The sequence below is a fragment of the Oncorhynchus mykiss genome, chromosome 4 (assembly GCF_057628025.1).
Source record: "Oncorhynchus mykiss isolate SJ-2025 chromosome 4, ASM5762802v1, whole genome shotgun sequence".
NCBI lineage: Eukaryota > Metazoa > Chordata > Actinopteri > Salmoniformes > Salmonidae > Oncorhynchus > Oncorhynchus mykiss.
Window position 1 is genome coordinate 14,345,951 of NC_143025.1, and position 18,456 is coordinate 14,364,406.

The 18,456-nt window shown below is 42.9% G+C and overlaps 1 protein-coding gene across 2 annotated transcripts; it reads left to right on the top strand.

Annotated features, from left to right (window-relative positions):
* Positions 1 to 236: 236 nt before the first annotated feature.
* LOC110521338 (actin nucleation-promoting factor WASL) lies at positions 237 to 17,457 on the top strand. 2 transcript variants are annotated; one of them, XM_036968915.2, is made up of 11 exons: positions 241 to 887; positions 3,478 to 3,612; positions 3,742 to 3,828; positions 3,924 to 4,020; positions 4,805 to 4,828; positions 9,002 to 9,218; positions 9,583 to 9,625; positions 11,598 to 11,751; positions 13,291 to 13,862; positions 13,946 to 14,054; positions 14,840 to 17,457. In XM_036968915.2, the coding sequence occupies exons 1-11, from the start codon at positions 783 to 785 to the stop codon at positions 14,899 to 14,901; spliced, it is 1,605 nt and encodes a 534-aa protein (XP_036824810.1). In that variant the 5' UTR covers positions 241 to 782; the 3' UTR covers positions 14,902 to 17,457. The 2 variants fall into 2 exon arrangements, with proteins under 2 accessions (XP_036824811.1, XP_036824810.1); XM_036968916.2 differs by lacking the exon at positions 4,805 to 4,828 and having other exon boundaries at positions 237 to 887.
* Positions 17,458 to 18,456: the final 999 nt, after the last annotated feature.

An 18,456-nucleotide genomic window follows, 5' to 3' on the forward strand; every position in this document is an offset into this window, starting at 1 on the left:
AAATATGACAACAGTAGTAGCTCCACCATAATAAATAGCAAACATGTTCAGTTGCCAATTGTTCTACAACGTTGCAGATAGAAACCCTGAATAGAGCCGATGTGATTCCTTATTCTACATGTCAGAGAAGCATGTTTGCGCTACATCTGATTTCTATCTGTACGTTCCAAAACGTTGCGTCCTGCTGAACGCGCCCCAGTCACGGTCCAGCTCTGCACGCACCCCCTTACAACGTAACGCATTCCTTTTGCAAAATCCACGGGGAAATAGGGCTAGACCATTCCATCCTTCGTGATATTTTTGGCATCCTCATTATATTGTAACACCAGAACATTTACAGACGACATTAAAAATATATATTTTTTAATGCAAATTAATTTATTTCGGAAGAGGGGGCCTTATTCTTACATTTGTATATGATTTTTTGGTTTCTCCACCCCCTTTCTCCATTGGAATGGCTGTTCCTTCACACTGCCTACTGTGCCATATTGGATGGATGTTAACGTTATCGATGTTGCAGCTGGAGTTACGAATGAAAGTTTAGATTTTGCCCTCTGCAGAGATTGGGGTTCCCACGGATTCTTCGAGGACCCTGGGGCATGGTGACGTTATTCAACAACCGGGATCCAAAAATATTTCATTTTGCAGGCCTCTAGCTACCTTAGAAACAACGTAATAAGACGATGCAGTTGCAGGCCATGGCGACCAAAGGCTGCATGAATTGTTTGTAATATTCAAGAGTAAAACAGTTAACTTTGTTTATCTGGAAATTATTTGGGAACATGAATAGCCATCCTCCGCAACGCCGGGTTGGAAATATTGGCTCCATACTCCTCACCCCGCAAGAGAACGAATGCCTCTTCAACTACCTGGGAAGGAAATGCATTGTAAGTTGTCTTGTTTACGACCACACTAAGCTCTCAAGTGCAATTTATCTACCTGTAACTTTGCGAAAATAATGTGTTAGGCTATTTGCAAAATGTTAGTGTACTGTTATGTAGGCTAATGTTAGGCAATAGCCTGGCTGCAGGCCGATAAGACGCATAACAGCTCAGCAGCTTTTTCCATGGCTTTGCTGGAACGATGCAGGGAAGAGTATGGGAAAGCAGAGATGTTTGCCTGTCAAGGGGATTTGTTGTCAAGAAATTAGCTTGGAAATGTGAACATTTGCCCCTGGCGTATTAGTTTACCTCGGCCTGTAAACAGATGCAAACGCCACTATTATAATTCAGTGCATACCCCATTATTAATAAACATAGGTCAACATTGTATCGGCTAATGTTGCACGCGACTGTGTTTATAAATTGACTGCACTGCTGCTAATGTATTAAGTGCTGCCTACTGACGCACTGCAGTCTGGCATTTTTGCACTTCAATATTTTGTTTTAGTTTGACAGCCATTGCAACATCCCGGGGGAAGACATTAGCCTGTGTGTTTGCACAATAGGGAATATGGTCAGAACTATCCCAATAATGGACTAGAAGAGCCTAACGTTAATCCTTATAGTCCAAGGACCCTGTTCCGTTTAGAGGTGAATTGGCTCTGGCAGCCAAAACAACCAACTCCATCTAAACGATAATCTATTCTCAATTGCGGTACAGTTCTAGAAACATAAACCCCTCTACTTTCATATCATATCAAAACAAATGCAAAATATACTCTCTTTTAACAGTTGCAGCTGACAGTATTTTTCAGTGAAAACACGTTTGTGGTGTCCATCTTTCACATCTTTCTTACACAGTTGTGTGTAAACGAGAAATAACAGCTCTGTAACATGGAAATATGTCCGGCTGGGAAACCCTAACCTTATAACGTTGTGTAGTCATTTGACATAAAAAAAAAATAATTAAACATTTTTAAAAATCCCTTGCTGAAATGAAAAATATACTGAACAAAAATATAAACGCAACAATTTCAGATATTTTACTGCGATACAGTTCATATAAGGAAATCAGTCAATTGAAATAAATTAATTGGCCCTAATCTATGGATTTCAAATGACTGGGCAGTGGTGCAGCCATGGGTGGGCCTGGGAGGGCCTGCAGTGGTGCAGCCAGACACAGTTTTTCTCCATAAAAGGCTTTATTACAAACAGAAACACTCCTCAGCACCTCCCCGCAGACGATCCCAAAAGGGAAACGGCAGCTTAATGCTCTGGCAACAGCTCTGGTGGACATTTCTGCAGTCAGCATGCCAATTGCAAGCGCCCTCAATACCTGTGGCATTGTGTTGTGTGACACAATTGCACATTTTATAATGGCCTTTTATTTCCCCCAGCACGGTGCACCTGTGTAATGATCATGTTGTTTGATCAGCTTCTTGATATGTCACACCTGTCAGGTGGATGGATTATTTTAGCATAGGATAAATTCTCACTAACAGAGATATAAACAAATTTATGCACAACATTTGAGAGAAATAAGCTTTTTGCATGGAACACTTTACAACACTTTACATGTTGCATTTATGTTTTTGTTCAGTGTATATTCCTTATCTTAAGGAATATACACTGAAGAGTTTTAACTTTCAGAAAGATCGTCAGGGCTCTTAACAAAATTCCTCTGGCCAAAAGATACTATCATCAATAGGCGCTAAAGGAAGTTAGCTTCTGTGAAATGGTTAGGTCAGAACATACATCTTTTCCCAATGCTGAAGGCTATTAAGGTATTTGTGAAAGTCAAATCGGTCTATTCTTGAGAAGCTGCATTAGATGAACAAAAGTGTCAAATGACAAGCCAGTGGAAAGACTACAGTAGTCTACAGTACCCTGTCCAGATAAATAACGTTATATTAGGAGCAACACCATATGCCAAAGTCAAAGCCCTAGCTCGATGTGTGTTCTTTCGATCCCCTTAACCTTTTTCCTACCATGGGATTTGGGAACATTTAGACTTAGCCTATGATCTGGCCAGTGACCTTTCCTGTGTTAGGATGAGGTGTGAGTATGGGGCGAGAAGTGCTTACTCGTTTTCTCTCGCTCATACCTGCGATAATAAATCGTAGACAAGGAAGAGGAAGCAAGCCGTAGTGGTATTTCCTCTTCCTTGTGGTCTCCTTGGTGATTGGCATAGGTTGCTCTCTGTGTCCATGGTGACAGAAAACCAAGCTTTGGTTTGTGTGGCTACTGGCTATGTCTATCATTCTCTATCAGGTCTGCTCAGGCTGTCTGATTTGCAAACCTTGTACTATATGCTCCCGGGGCATCTAATCAGTGTTTCTTGTCCGTGGATGTGTTCCTCTTCCTCTATACTGTCATAACTTACTTATTGGCCCCTAGAGGCATTCCACTAGTTAGGCTTGTTAACAACAGTGCCCATGTAACAAGTTGTAGAATGATGTCAGTCAGTTTCGTGTAGAAAAAAAGTGACTTGCAATTCAACACTGCACTTTTGAATCACATTGAATTAACATTGTGTCACTATAGTGAGTTTTACTTTGCTGTACGTACCACACTCCCATTGTGATGATGTCCTCAGACTCTGTGCACAGCGGTGGTTCAGGTGTATGGGGCAGACAGGAGCTCGTCCTGGGTGAAGAGGTGCTGCGGAGTAGCCTGTCTGATCAAGGATAACCCTCTGAGGTCCTACTTCATCAGGGTCTTTGACATCAAGGTGAGTGAGTGCATTATGGGGAGGATGGTTAAAGTTAGCCTAGCCTCACTAGCTTAATACCTTTCCTGAGGAAATCCCTCTGTGCTGCCAATATAGGATTTTCAGTGACTGTTATTTCTCTCTTGTCAGGAAGGGAAAACCATGTTTGAACAGGAGCTCTACAATAACTTCTCAATCAACAGCTCGAGGTCCTATTTCATTTCGTTTTCAGGAGATGTAAGTATACTACCTCCGCTTGAAAGCTTGTGGACCCAACATAGACAGTGTCTTTAAAAACATGACTGATCTCTCTTTCCTCACTCTATATCCAGAACTGCCAGGTAGGCCTGAACTTCGCTAGCGAGGAAGAGGCCAAGCGATTTAGAGCCGCACTGAAAGACCTACTCAGCAGACGGCAACGTAAAACGGGTAACTACAGTGGCCCCACAGGCTCAGTCTACACGCCTTCTGCTTTCTCATCACCTCAGCCTTTGACCCTCTGGACAGGGAAAGCGAAGAAAGCTCAAATGTATCTCACTGCTCTACTACTAACAACCAGGGGCCCAATCCCAAATCATCCCATAATTTGCCTTAGATGTATCTTGTAACTCCTCGAGGGGTTCATTTGGGGTCAACAAGGTTCTAGGAATGGGTTTGGAATTGAGCCCTGCATCAATTTTTTTGCTGGTTGCTGTTGGAAAGTCAGTGGTATGTCTGTCTAGTCAAAACAGCAGAGGGTCTCTGTGTTAAAAGCTGTGATGGTGTTCCTTTCTGGCTTCCCTCCATCTCTCTCTGTTCCTCTCTGCTTGCCAGCCTTTGACGTGTACTGCTCTTGCTGTGAGGAGTGAGTTTCCAAAGACGTGGGGCTGGGAAAGGGGCTACTGTAATGGTATGTTAGGGACAGCTAGTTTAATTCTCTGTTTTTCCACAACAATTTTTTAAATTTTGTTTGCATCTGTTCTGGAATTTATCCGCCGTCCAGGATCTGACTGGTCAGAGAACTGTCATTCTCTCCAGCCTGCAGTGGCTACCTTTCCAGACTTCCCTCCTATTTGTCTGTCCATCTGACTCTCATAAACTAACTCTGAATGCTTTCCAAACACTTTGCTTTTCCTTTCACACTTCCACATACACTCTCTATCGCTCTGATAGCTGTGGCTTTTGCCATCTGAATCGGCTGAGAAATTATAATTGTGCCCGTTTTGTTTTGCAGAGAAAAGACGTGACCCTGCAAATGGTATGTTGTCCATTCTTTGAATTGTACCGATTTTTATAGTCCAAATGTTGATTTTCAACATGTAATGGGACACAATCCTTTGTTATTTTACGTTACAAAAGCATAAATCTCCTATAATCCGTCACGCAAAATCAAATGTACAGTAGTATGCATGTACACCCACACACCCCTTTGCGATATGGCATGATCAGACGGGTCAGTTACTGTAGACAAATAGGCTAAATCAAATTCGTATGAGTACACATGCACTCACTCCGAGTATGACTTTGTTGACATTGTCATTTTTAGCCCTAACATTGGGCTTTAGGCTTAATCTGTGCAGCATGAGGCCCTCTGTGTGCCATGTGTAAACCATATGGGTCTCTCAGTGCGTGTCCAACTGCCAACTCTCTCTCTTTAAATCAGCCTTCTCACAGATACTTGTATACCTTAAATTTCATGTACTAATCTATTGCATAGAATTTGGTATTTGAATGCAAATGGACCCAAATGTAGGGATCCTAGAAGGACTATTCTCCATGGTGGAAGGATATTGTTTGGGATATGTCAGTCCCATTATTGAGTGTGAAACTAACAAGGTGACATATTTGCCCTAGATTCGCTCTTTGCTTTGGGAGTTATTTCCTTTTTTGCTTCCCTCTCCTCCTTCAATATGTTCATTTTGTTTTCCTTGTCATAATTCACTGTCATGTTGGCAGTGTGTGCTTTGGGAAAGGAAGCACGTTAATATTTATTGGTATTGAATGATTACATTTGATATTTCTGAAGCCTAAAATGGACAGGAGGACAACCGTTAGCTTGGTCTGTCAGTCATTGACTTACGTACAGCCAAACAGCTACATCTGAATGGTACCACTGCATGGATTCTTTGCAAGTTCTCCATTGAAAGCCCCCAATGAAGTGGAAAGATGAGGGTAAACGTGTCTCAAGGCAAGGGAGCTTTCAAAGTCATGCTTGCATTTCCTCGTCGATAGCTGAGACTTCTAACATTTCTAGGGAATCCAGGGATTTGGTTGGGATTAGCTGTGGATTACTGATTATGTCAGATCCAACTGCATTTTGTGGAGATTAACATGGACTCAAGGAGAGCGCTCAAATGCCTGGACTGGGGAGGTTTGACCACAGCCATGTACTGAGGGCTTCTGCATTCCAGAAGACTGTTAGCCCACTGATCTGAAGCCTAACCTAGGTATCAGCCAAGGTTATTCATCATGCAAGAGTAGGTAACAGACCTAGCTCCGTTACAGTTGGCCGTTGCAGTTTCAATCAGAAGGCGTTATTATCAAGTTCCTAGACATAATCCATAGCAGCCATGTTAGTGCCTCCTGGGTAATATTGACCAATAACAGTCCAAGGAATTAGCTGAATTTTAAACCAAGCACTAGATGTTCATCATGAATGGATGAATTGAATTGTCCAAGGCAGCAGCATGGCTCCCGGCTGATGTCACATACAGTGCCTTGCGAAAGTATTCGGCCCCCTTGAACTTTGCGACCTTTTGCCACATTTCAGGCTCAAACATAAAGATATACAACTGTATTTTTTTGGGAAGAATCAACAACAAGTGGGACACAATCATGAAGTGGAATGACATTTATTGGATATTTCAAACTTTTTTAACAAATCAAAAACTGAAAAATTGGGCGTGCAAAATTATTCAGCCCCCTTAAGTTAATACTTTGTAGCGCCACCTTTTGCTGCGATTACAGCTGTAAGTCGCTTGGGGTATGTCTCTATCAGTTTTGCACATCGAGAGACTAAATTTTTTTCCCATTCCTCCTTGCAAAACAGCTCGAGCTCAGTGAGGTTAGATGGAGAGCATTTGTGAACAGCAGTTTTCAGTTCTTTCCACAGATTCTCGATTGGATTCAGGTCTGGACTTTGACTTGGCCATTCTAACACCTGGATATGTTTATTTTTGAACCATTCCATTGTAGATTTTGCTTTATGTTTTGGATTATTGTCTTGTTGGAAGACAAATCTCCGTCCCAGTCTCAGGTCTTTTGCAGACTACATCAGGTTTTCTTCCAGAATGGTCCTGTATTTGGCTCCATCCATCTTCCCATCAATTTGAACCATCTTCCCTGTCCCTGCTGAAGAAAAGCAGGCCCAAACCATGATGCTGCCACCACCATGTTTGACAGTGGGGATGGTGTGTTCAGCTGTGCTGCTTTTACGCCAAACATAACGTTTTGCATTGTTGCCAAAAAGTTCAATTTTGGTTTCATCTGACCAGAGCACCTTCTTCCACATGTTTGGTGTGTCTCCCAGGTGGCTTGTGGCAAACTTTAAACGACACTTTTTATGGATATCTTTAAGAAATGGCTTTCTTCTTGCCACTCTTCCATAAAGGCCAGATTTGTGCAATATACGACTGATTGTTGTCCTATGGACAGAGTCTCCCACCTCAGCTGTAGATCTCTGCAGTTCATCCAGAGTGATCATGGGCCTCTTGGCTGCATCTCTGATCAGTCTTCTCCTTGTATGAGCTGAAAGTTTAGAGGGACGGCCAGATCTTGGTAGATTTGCAGTGGTCTGATACTCCTTCCATTTCAATATTATCGCTTGCACAGTGCTCCTTGGGATGTTTAAAGCTTGGGAAATCTTTTTGTATCCAAATCCGGCTTTAAACTTCTTCACAACAGTATCTCGGACCTGCCTGGTGTGTTCCTTGTTCTTCATGATGCTCTCTGCGCTTTTAACGGACCTCTGAGACTATCACAGTGCAGGTGCATTTATACGGAGACTTGATTACACACAGGTGGATTGTATTTATCATCATTAGTCATTTAGGTCAACATTGGATCATTCAGAGATCCTCACTGAACTTCTGGAGAGAGTTTGCTGCACTGAAAGTAAAGGGGCTGAATAATTTTGCACGCCCAATCTTTCAGTTTTTGATTTGTTAAAAAAGTTTGAAATATCCAATAAATGTCGTTCCACTTCATGATTATGTCCCACTTGTTGTTGATTCTTCACAAAAAAATACAGTTTTATATCTTTATGTTTGAAGCCTGAAATGTGGCAAAAGGTCGCAAAGTTCAAGGGGGCCGAATACTTTTGCAAGGCACTGTAAGTTCCAACAAACACACACACACACACACACACCAGGAGCACAAACACTGGTTTTCAACCAGATTGATTCTATCAACGTTTCTGTAGTCTTTCAGTTCTTTAGTCTGTGAAAGACTGCTGTGCTATTCACTGGTGCAGCCACAGGTAGTTTGAGAACCTCGAGAGCCTCGCCGGTCAGTTAAATAGAAAATCCATCAAATGAGTCCATTGGTCTTCTCAACGCTGTATCATCTGACTGGAACAAGGATGTATTGCACCAACTTCTTTATTAAGTCTGTCTTTATCAGAGTCATGGGACAGTGAGTTGAAGTTGGAAGAGTGGTTGGGTGTCCAGTGCTGCTTGTGGATGGGTTTTATATGCCGTTGTCCTGCCCTTGTCCTTTTGAGGAAGAGAGAGAGTGTGGTGCTAAAAGACCTGAGGACTAAGAGCTGGCTGAGAGAGGTGTTTAACGGTAGGGTTGTTGTCATGCAGATCCCATTTCAATTCTAGTGAATTAAGAAATTAATGCACATGATTGACATAATGATGTAATTATTTTTTGGCATAAATGTAAAATCTTTTGCTAATCTGAATTAGAATTTAAATGGAATGTGACACGCTGGTGTTAGGGTTCTAGATATTCACAAAGGTCCTGGCATGTGTGTAGAGGACAGTTAGTGCCCTCTGTTAGTTGTCTTTACACTAACTTGAAATAGTTCTAAATACATCAAAAAACTGGTATTTAATTGTGTGTGGTCCTGCATTGTCAGCTGTGAGATTGACCTGGCCTGAACTGTTGATGGGTTTTTAGAGACTACCATAGTCACAACACAGACCAAGTTATACAGTAAGCTTTTTATGGCCAGTCAAGTATGCAAATTATTGTTACCCTCGGGTCTCTTATGAATAATTAAAAAGGGCTGTATAATCGGACCTGTCTGTATTACAACTTGTTGGAAATGCTAAGAAATGAAAGAATGACCTTTTGGATTGGCTCCCACTCATTTTGTGAGAGCTTCCCAGCACTGGTTCTGAGCTTCCCAGCACTGGTTCTGAGCTTCCAGTTCTAACAGTTTCTCCCTTTCCTCCTTCTCTCCCTCCTCTCCCTCCTACTAAAGGCCCAGCTCTCCCTATGGCCACTGTGGACATCAAGAACCCGGAGATCAACAATGTGCGTTTCCACAACTCCCACCATCATCAACACCACCAGCAGCAGCATCAGCCACACCACGTCAACAACATGCTGCACAGCAGCTTCAACAAGAAGGAGAAGAAAGTCAAGGGCAAGAGGAAGAAGCTCACCAAGGCTGACATAGGCACCCCCAGCAACTTCCAGTGAGTGGACCACCCTTCTGTCTATAGAGTACACTTCAGACGGGTCTTTGTGGAGAGATGTAGCGCAGCAGGAGTTTCCCTGTATGTATGTTATGTTCTGTGAAGTTGTTGTGTAACGTATTGAGCTCGTCACTTACGTTTGAGGGCGTACTTCATTGTGTCTTGTAAACCTCTTCAATGGCTCAATTGTGTTTGTGTGCATTCAGAACTGTGCCTGTGTATGTGTGTGTGCACAAGCCAGTGGGTTTACATGAGGGTTTGTGCTTGGACATGTTTGTTGCTGCATGTGTAATGCGCTTGCGTGTAGGTACACGTGTATGTATGTGCTCATCCCTGTCTGTCCTGTGTGTCTGTCTCTCTTCAGGCACATCGGCCATGTGGGCTGGGACCCAAACACAGGCTTCGATGTAAGTACCACACACACACACCCTTCATGGGCACACAATGGTGACCTGTGTGGCCGACCCATGATTGACCCACACAATGGCCTCTGTTGGATACAGTGCATACTTATCATACATTCAATGCTGTCATACAAGCCCCACTTGCAACCCTGAATTTTCCAGAAAATATTTTGTCACTGTTTAGGGAAGCTATGCTTCAAAAATGTTAAGTGGTTTTGCCAATATAGGCCAGATGAGTTATTGTTAGGTCTATCATTGTCATGCTATTCAAACAACTGTCAGAGAAGTTGGCTTAAGCACATACAGTACAGGTCTAGGACCAGGCTAAATAATAATTACAATGATAATGCTTTATTACATTTGTAAAGCGCTTTTCATTTGACAGAATAATCCCGAAGTGCATAAAATAGAAAAAACAAATAGAAAGAAAAATAGACAGGACAACTGACACAGAACCCAGCTGGCATTACAAGGGACAACTGACACAGAACCCAGCTGACATTACAAGGGACAACTGACACAGAACCCAGCTGACATTACAAGGGACAACTGACATTACAAGGGACAACTGACACAAAACCCAGCTGATATTACAAGGGACAACTGACACAGAACCCAGCTGACATTACAAGGGACAACTGACACAGAACCCAGCTGGCATTACAAGGGACAACTGACACACAGAACCCAGCTGGCATTACAAGGGACAACTGACAGACAGAACCCAGCTGGCATTACAAGGGACAACTGACACACAGAACCCAGCTGACATTACAAGGGACAACTGACACACAGAACCCAGCTGACACTACAATGGACAACTGACACACAGAACCCAGCTGACACTACAATGGACAACTGACACCAAAGAACCCAGCTGATACTACAATGGACAACTGACACCAAAGAACCCAGCTGACACTACAAAGGACAGCTGACACCAAGGAACACATATATGAACAGAAAGCCTTCCTAAAGAGAATGTTCTTTAGGCCCGTTTTTTAAAGGAGCCCCAAGTCTGTGGTGACTTCAGGTGGTCTGGGAGGGCATTCCAGAGTCTGTGGTGACTTCAGGTGGTCTGGGAGGGCATTCCAGAGTCTGTGGTGACTTCAGGTGGTCTGGGAGGGCATTCCAGAGTCTCTGGGGACTTCAGGTGGTCTGGGAGGGCATTCCAGAGGCTGGAGGCGGTCAAGCTAAAAGCCTGATTCCCCCAGGGAGTGGAGCTTAGTCCTGGGGGTGTGGAGGAGCAGGCTATCGCTTGACCTGAGGGTGCGGGTGGGGTTATGGAGGGTGAGCAGTTGTTTGAGATAAGGAGGGGCAATTCCACGAATACACTGGAAAGTCAGCAGAAGGGTTTTGAATTCAATCCGGAGTGAGACAGAGGAACACATCTAAAGCACAGTCTGAATCTGCAGTCAGTGATGCATGTCACTAAGAACAAAGTGGACCAGAGAGCTTGTTAATGGACAGAATACAGTCTGTTTTAATGACCCTAATGAGCATGACTGATTGAACCCCATTCCCTTGGGCTTAATTGCATGTCTATTTACTTGACTAGTCATGCATACAGAAGTATCACGCACACTCTTTCATGCCGAAGCAAAGAAGACTAGCTGCAAAGATCACTATTACCCAATTATGATTGAACAAACAAAAAGAAGTCAGTTAAAGGCCATGTGTTGTTGTTGTGTGCACAATCTGGTGCAATACCCATGTTCATCCAGAAGATGGCAGAATGTCACTTAGATTTTCAAAATAATTAGATTCTTGTCGGTGCTATATTACGTTTTATTAGTTAAATGGAATTGGTATTGCATTTTTGTATTTGGCAGGCCATGGTTGTATGTAGAGCATAATTTAAGCCATTTTCGAAACATTACAGATTCCATCCGTTCAGGACAAAATGCAGAGAGAAACAAATATGTTAGTTTTGAATTGTCCTGACCCGGTCTCTATCTCTATTTCTCTGCCCCAGTTGAATAACCTGGACCCGGAGCTAAAGAACCTGTTTGACATGTGTGGCATCTCAGAGGCCCAGCTGAAGGACAAGGAGACCTCCAAGGTCATCTATGACTTCATCGAAAAGAAAGGAGGGGTGGAGGCCGTCAAGAACGAGCTCCGTAGGCAAGGTGAGTTCACTGGACTCATCCTCAGTTCCTTGTATCTCAAGCAATGATGTATATAAACCCTGGAGATCTGATGCTATGTATTGGCCTCCAACTGCTCTTAAATACAAGTAAAACTAAATGCATGCTCTTCAACCGATAACTGCCTGCACCTGCCCGTTCGTCCAGCATCACTACTCTGGACGGTTCTGACTTATGAATATGTGGACAACTACAAATTCCTAGGTGTCTGGTTAGACTGTAAACTTTCCAGACTCACATCAAATATCTCCAATCCAAAGTTAAATCTAGAATTGGCTTCCTATTTCGCAACAAAGCATCCTTCACTCATGCTGCCAAACATACCCTCGTAAAACTGACCATCCTACCGATCCTCGACTTGGCGATTAAATGTTTCAAGGATAAAAGGACATGTATTTTAGTATTTTGTTTTTGTAGTGTGGACAGTAACATTAGTCATCTTACAAATGTTTTCCTTAAAGTATGTATATTTTTTTTATGTTTGTCACATATCATTTAAAAGTATGCATTATGGTGTCTGTACTAGAATAAATGTGGCAAAAAGTAATGTAGGCATTAATAAATGTCGCTGAGTTAAATCAGTTCTGCATGCGACAATGTGCCAAAATCCCTCTACAGTGATGTGAGAGACTGATCAACAACTACAGGAAGCATTTGGTTGCAGTCATTGCATATGAAGTTGACACAACCAGTTATTGTGTGTTAGGGGGAAATTACTTTTTCACACAGGGGAATTGGGTGTTACATAACGTTTGTTAATTAGCAATGAGGCAATGACATGCTGTATGTTTAAGAGATGCGCAGGCTACATTTAAATATGCATTACTATATTATTTTTCATTAGGCCTACATGTACTTTGAAGTATTATTTTCAGTTGTCACTATGACAATGAACACACCCTAAAAGCACTAAATGGTCTGAACCAGTATCTGTGGGTTGGAGACCTCATGTATGGTCTTGTTACCACCCTGTTAATAGCAGCGTACAGTAGGATGCGTTGAACAGTTGATTGACAGGTGTAGGCCTGTAGAACGATACACTTTCCTCTAGTGTGGATGCTCACCAACGTTTTATAGTTTTTGGCTTTGTTGATTGGTCCGGGCCTCAACTCCGACACAACACAACTAACGTTATTATCACAACAGAATTAGCCTACTAGTAGGTCTAGATAATGTTAGTGAACTTGAATGAAATAAGTATAAAATTACACTTATACATTCTATACTTGTTTACTTGACTTTTATTATTTTTTTGATTTTTAATAGAGTATCTGGATGACAGGGTTTGAATTAGGCATTAACTCTTGGTGGATAACCTATAATTGGAACAACATTTTTGGGGATGCATGCACAAGTTATTTTCAGTGCTTATAAGTGAGAGAGCCCTGATTTTGTGATGGGATCATTCAGAACTCTCGTTCTCCCCAGTAATTCAAACCCCTGCTGAATGGGATATTGTGACTGTCAAACTGACTCGCTCTCTCTCTCTCGCTCTCCTTTTCCATCCATTGTCCTACCAAGCCCCACCACCTCCTCCCTCTCGGGGTGGCCCACCTCCTCCTCCCCCACCCCACAGCTCGGGCCCAGCTCCTCCCCCACCACCACCACCCCCATCGCGAGGTGGCCGGGGTGCCCCGCCACCACCTCCACCCTCTCGGGCCCCCACCTCTGCCCCTCCCCCCCCTCCCCCCTCCAGGCCTGGTGCCCTAGGAGCCCCCCCTCCTCCCCCGCCCCCCAACAGAGGGGGCCACGGCCACCACCACTACCAGCCACCGCCTCCACCCTCACATGCCCCCCAGGCCCCACCGCCACCTCCCCCACCAGCAGCACCACCCTCCGGTGGCGGGGGAGCCCCTCCTCCACCTCCTCCACCACCTCCCCCACCTGGACCCCCGCCCCCTCCAGAGCTGGACGGTGGTGTGGAGTCGCCCCACTCACCCCCGGGCTCAGGGGGTAAGTCGGCCCTGCTAGAGCAGATCCGTGGGGGCACCCAGCTGAAGAAGGTGGAGCCACCGGCCTCCAAGCCACCGGCCACCACCGTAGGGCGCGATGCCCTGCTCGACCAGATACGGCAGGGCATCCAGCTAAAAACCGTAAGTGCCACTGTCTGCCTGTCTGTGTTTGAGTGTATTTCCATGTTTGTTTGTGTGATTAACTGTGTGTGTGTGTGTCTCAGGTACCAGACGGCCCTGAATCGGGCTCCCCTACACCGGCCCCCTCGGCAGGCATCGTGGGGGCACTTATGGAAGTCATGCAGAAGAGGAGCAAAGCCATCCACTCCTCAGGTAGGTTCCAACTGGCAGGTTTATTTATTTCACCTTTATTTATCCAGATGAGTCAATTGAGAACCAGTTCGCATTTACATTAACAACCTGGCCAAGAGGCATTGCAACAGTGAACAGGACAACGCACAATACCACTAAAAATAAAACACTATACAGAGGAGTACAAATTCATGAATTATAGACTGAGTGGTTCGAACCCTGAATGCTGATTTGGCTGAAAGCTGTGGTATATCAGACCGTATACCACGAGTATGACACAATTATTTTTACTGTCCTAATTAGCAATAAGGCACCTCAGGGGTTTATGGTGTATGGCCAATATACCATGGCTAAGGGCTGTACCCAGGCACTCCACGTTGTGACGTGCATAAGAACAGTGTCAAGCCGTGGTATATTGGCGAAATACCACACCCCCTCAGGTATTATTGCTTAAATATACAGCAATGCTGAATATTTACAGTGAGTTAGAGCAGAAAATTCCAAGGCAACACAGCCGACTGTGTGATGGAAGTGATTCGGTTAACAGCACTTGCTTGATGAATAACCTTGCCTGAGACCTGAAGACTTACGTTGACTCCCTGAGCTAATGCCTCGACTTTAGCTCAACGGGCGAATACAGTCTTGTGCCATGCAGCCATTGGTGAGCAGCTGCAAGTCAAGATGCTGAATTGAACTACTTGTGTTCTTTGAGAATTAATCCGGATTGCGTTATTACTAGTTGCCCTTAATATAAAGATGTAGATCTCTTTATATTTTGTTAACAAGTCTGCTTTGACATTTCCTAGATGAAGATGAGGATGATGATGACGAAGAGGATTTTGAAGATGACGACGAATGGGATGACTAGTAAAGTTTCAAGTCCTCCTCCCCAACACAACTGACACTAAACTGATCCTAAAATCTTCCAAAAACGGACTAAAATTGAGAGTGTTCTATGATTTTGCTCTATTTATTGTTGCCTTTTTTGCTTTTATTAACCTGTGCAATACCTTGTTCATTTAATCTGTAAAGTGTTGTCACACACCCTCTGTAGAGTATCTCTGGTAACACTTTCCTGCGACTCTGTCATAGAATGCTCACATCACTGTTAAAAGCATGATATACAAATATTATAAGCTGTCATAACTGTTCATGGTAATACGCTGACTTGCTCAGGCTGACCACCACTGCATGTGACGCTGCGAGATTGCTTGTCGTACGCTAATACAAGGTGTTATAAATCACCAATGACACCTGGCGTCTGTTTAGGAGGGTGCAATGTCACGGAACGTCCAGAGATAGAAACGTATTGTGTAGAATAGATATGATTCTCGGTCCTCAAGAATAGTTCTTATTCACTTACAGTATCAGCTAACATTATATTTCCATCTGCAACGTTCTGAACACTTAGCCCTACTGCTGCTATGTCATGGTTATGACAGCCTAAAGACAGCAGGTTCAAGTAGTACGGTATCTGATGGATTAACAGTGTGCAATTCTAGTTAGGATATATTTGTTTGGTGTGTTACTTTAAATGTTCTGTTCCCCTGTCCGTAAAGAAAGGGAGAAAGATAGATATATATATGTACACACACACACACGTAACAAACGAGAGAGGTCATTGTTGTGTTGTTAATGCAAGATAACACTATTTTCTTACCCTACTTTTCTGTACCTTCGATTTTCTTAATGAGATCCTAGTTTAGCACAGTTATTTTTTCATATGGAGGCCACTTATTAGAATTGTAAGCCCAAATTGACTGGTGTAAATGTGTTCAATGCTTCGTTCAAAGCTGTTATCTTGGCACAATTTCAAAATTGAATTTACTATAAGAGTAACAGTGCAATGTCATAGTTGTGTTCCAACAATCTGCTAAAGTGATGGGGAAAACAAAGCTTACGATGTGCTGGATCAGTATACAGATGTAGGATCTTAATTTGAGCCTGTTTGCTACAGCAGGAAAATAATCCTGCGGCAACAGGAACTGTGATTTTTTTTTGTGTGTATTTTTCATGCCTTTTTTCGCCCCAATTTCGTCGTATCCAATTGGTAGTAGTTAGTCTTGTCTCATCGCTGCAACTCCTATACGGACTCGGGAGAGGTGAAGGTCGAGAGCCATGCGTCCTCCGAAACACAACCCAACCAAGCCGCACTGCTTCTTGACACAATGCCCATCCAACCAGGAAACCAGCCGCACCAATATGTCATAGGAAACACCGTACACCTGGCGACTGTGTCAGTGTGCACTGTGCCCGGCCCGCCACAGGAGTCGCTAGTGCGCGATGAGACAAGGATATCCCTGCCGGCCGAACCCTCCCTAACCCGGATGATGCTGGGTCAATTGTGCGTCGCCCCATGGGCCTTCCGGTCGCGGCCGGCTGCATCAGAGCCTGGCCTCGAACCCAGAATCTCTAGTGGTACAGCCTTAGACCAATGTGCCACTCGGAAGGCCGGAACTGTACATTTTTATGTGGATTATAATGAATGGACATTTTTCATGAGGGAAAATCAAGTCTGGAAATTAGAAACTTCAGAAGCCGTTTTAAACCTCAAATATACTACAAGTTAAAAATGTCCTACATTGTGGAAAAGTTCTCCAGCAACAGGATGATACAATTTAAGATCTACATCTGTATATCTGCCTGCCAGTCAGTGACTAATGGAATATATAATATATGCTATTTAGCAGACGCTTTTATCCGAAGTGATTTAGTCACAAGTGCGTACATTTTTTTACGTATGGCTGTCCTGGGAACCAAACCCACTATCCTGGCGTTGCAAGAGCCTTGTCTACCAAATGAGCTACAGAGGACCAGAGAGGATCATGGAAGCTCTTAAAGCAGCTTTTATTAGAATCCATTTATGATTGACACTACGGAAATGTCCTGCTCATTATGGGTTTACAGAGGTGTCCTGTGTTAACTTTCAGAGGGGAAATTATCACTACAAAAATGTATAACTTATACAAAAATAGGATTCATTTAAGCTTTTGTTTTGTCTCTTTTCTCTAACTTACTGTATCTGTTACAATAAATATTATTCTCTCCTCCCTGCTGGAATTAGAATAATATTTATGTTACTAGCTATTAGGTCAGTGTTCATATTCAGCAGATCTAGAAACATCTTCCAGTTTTTCTTGAACTTTTATGGGATGAATCTGTAAATGCCTCCATACAAAAGCTAATAAGGAACCAAAATTGTCATTTGCACGAAGCGTCTACAAGGCTTTGGTTTTACAGTATATACAGAAGTAGCCAAATGGATGATGTTTGAACCGTATTGCCTGTCTCAATTTCTACCATCCTCCACCGAGGTGATTGCTGCATTAAGAAACCGTAATACTGACATCAAACCTTCAGAGGTTGGAAAAAGCAATGGAAATACTAAATTGTATACTTAAATAAATGTTAATATTTACAGAGACCTTGTCAAGTGTTCCTTTTTGTTTTTTTTACATATTAAATGTTGTCCTATTTCAACTGGTATTTACCTAGTATGTGTTTTAAAGATTTAAGGGGATAACAATGGATCATTTCAGGTACTTAACTTGTAGGTAACTTTATGTAACCACAACTTTAGCCTGCAACATACAAGGTCAATATAGGACTGAAGTCAATGTTTGGATTGAGAGGATGGCAATAGTTGTTGTTCCTATTGTAGATGACTCCATTACGGACCATATTCAGTCTGGAAGGCTAAAGCGTTACAGATTTTGCAATAGAAATTGAAAGGTAACTTCCGATTGAGCCAACATATGCAACGTTTACCGTGAATGCAGTCTCCGCAAAAGCGGGAACATTGCCTTTAAATTTAAATCACGCTGTAAAGCTGAACTTCCACGATGCGGATTGAGCAGATCCCAATGATTAACAGGATGACAATAGTTGTTCCTTTTGTAGATGACTTCACTCAACTGCATTACCTTGCTTGAGTGAAGTTGTACAGTGAAAATATTATATTCTATGCATTAGTTCCATTCACCCTGTGATGCACCTTAGTGATTGGGTCAAAAAATCGATAGTTACATATTGGGTTATTATTTTTGACAATCGTTATGACAATCGTGATATTATTATTGTGCTAGTTGTCTGTACCTGCACCAAAACTACAGTATTTTTCCTTCATAGCTTGTTCTCCATCTTCTTTTTAAATGGGGAGACTTTGTTTTCAGGTCTTTTGTTTCCACGACTGAAAAAAATGTTTTCTCCTGTCTCTCTTCTTTCTGCAGCAGACATTTGGTGAGCAATATGTTTGGAACATCGAATAACAATAAAATCACAGTATTGAATCGCAATACATATATAGTATAGTGATAATATCGTATTATGAGGTCCCTGGCAATGCCCAGCCCTAGTGCATCTGATATGTCACTTTCATAACATAGTAACACTACTCCTTGGTTTGACTCCATTCCCAGCCCTA

Coding starts and splice junctions, on each gene's coding strand:
- LOC110521338 (XM_036968915.2), top strand. CDS start 783: ATGAATAGCCATCCTCCGCAACGCCGGGTTGGAAATATTGGCTCCATA. Junction 3,829..3,923: donor TCATTTCGTTTTCAGGAGAT/GTAAGTATACTA, acceptor CTCTATATCCAG/AACTGCCAGGTAGGCCTGAA. Junction 4,829..9,001: donor AAGACGTGACCCTGCAAATG/GTATGTTGTCCA, acceptor CTCCTACTAAAG/GCCCAGCTCTCCCTATGGCC.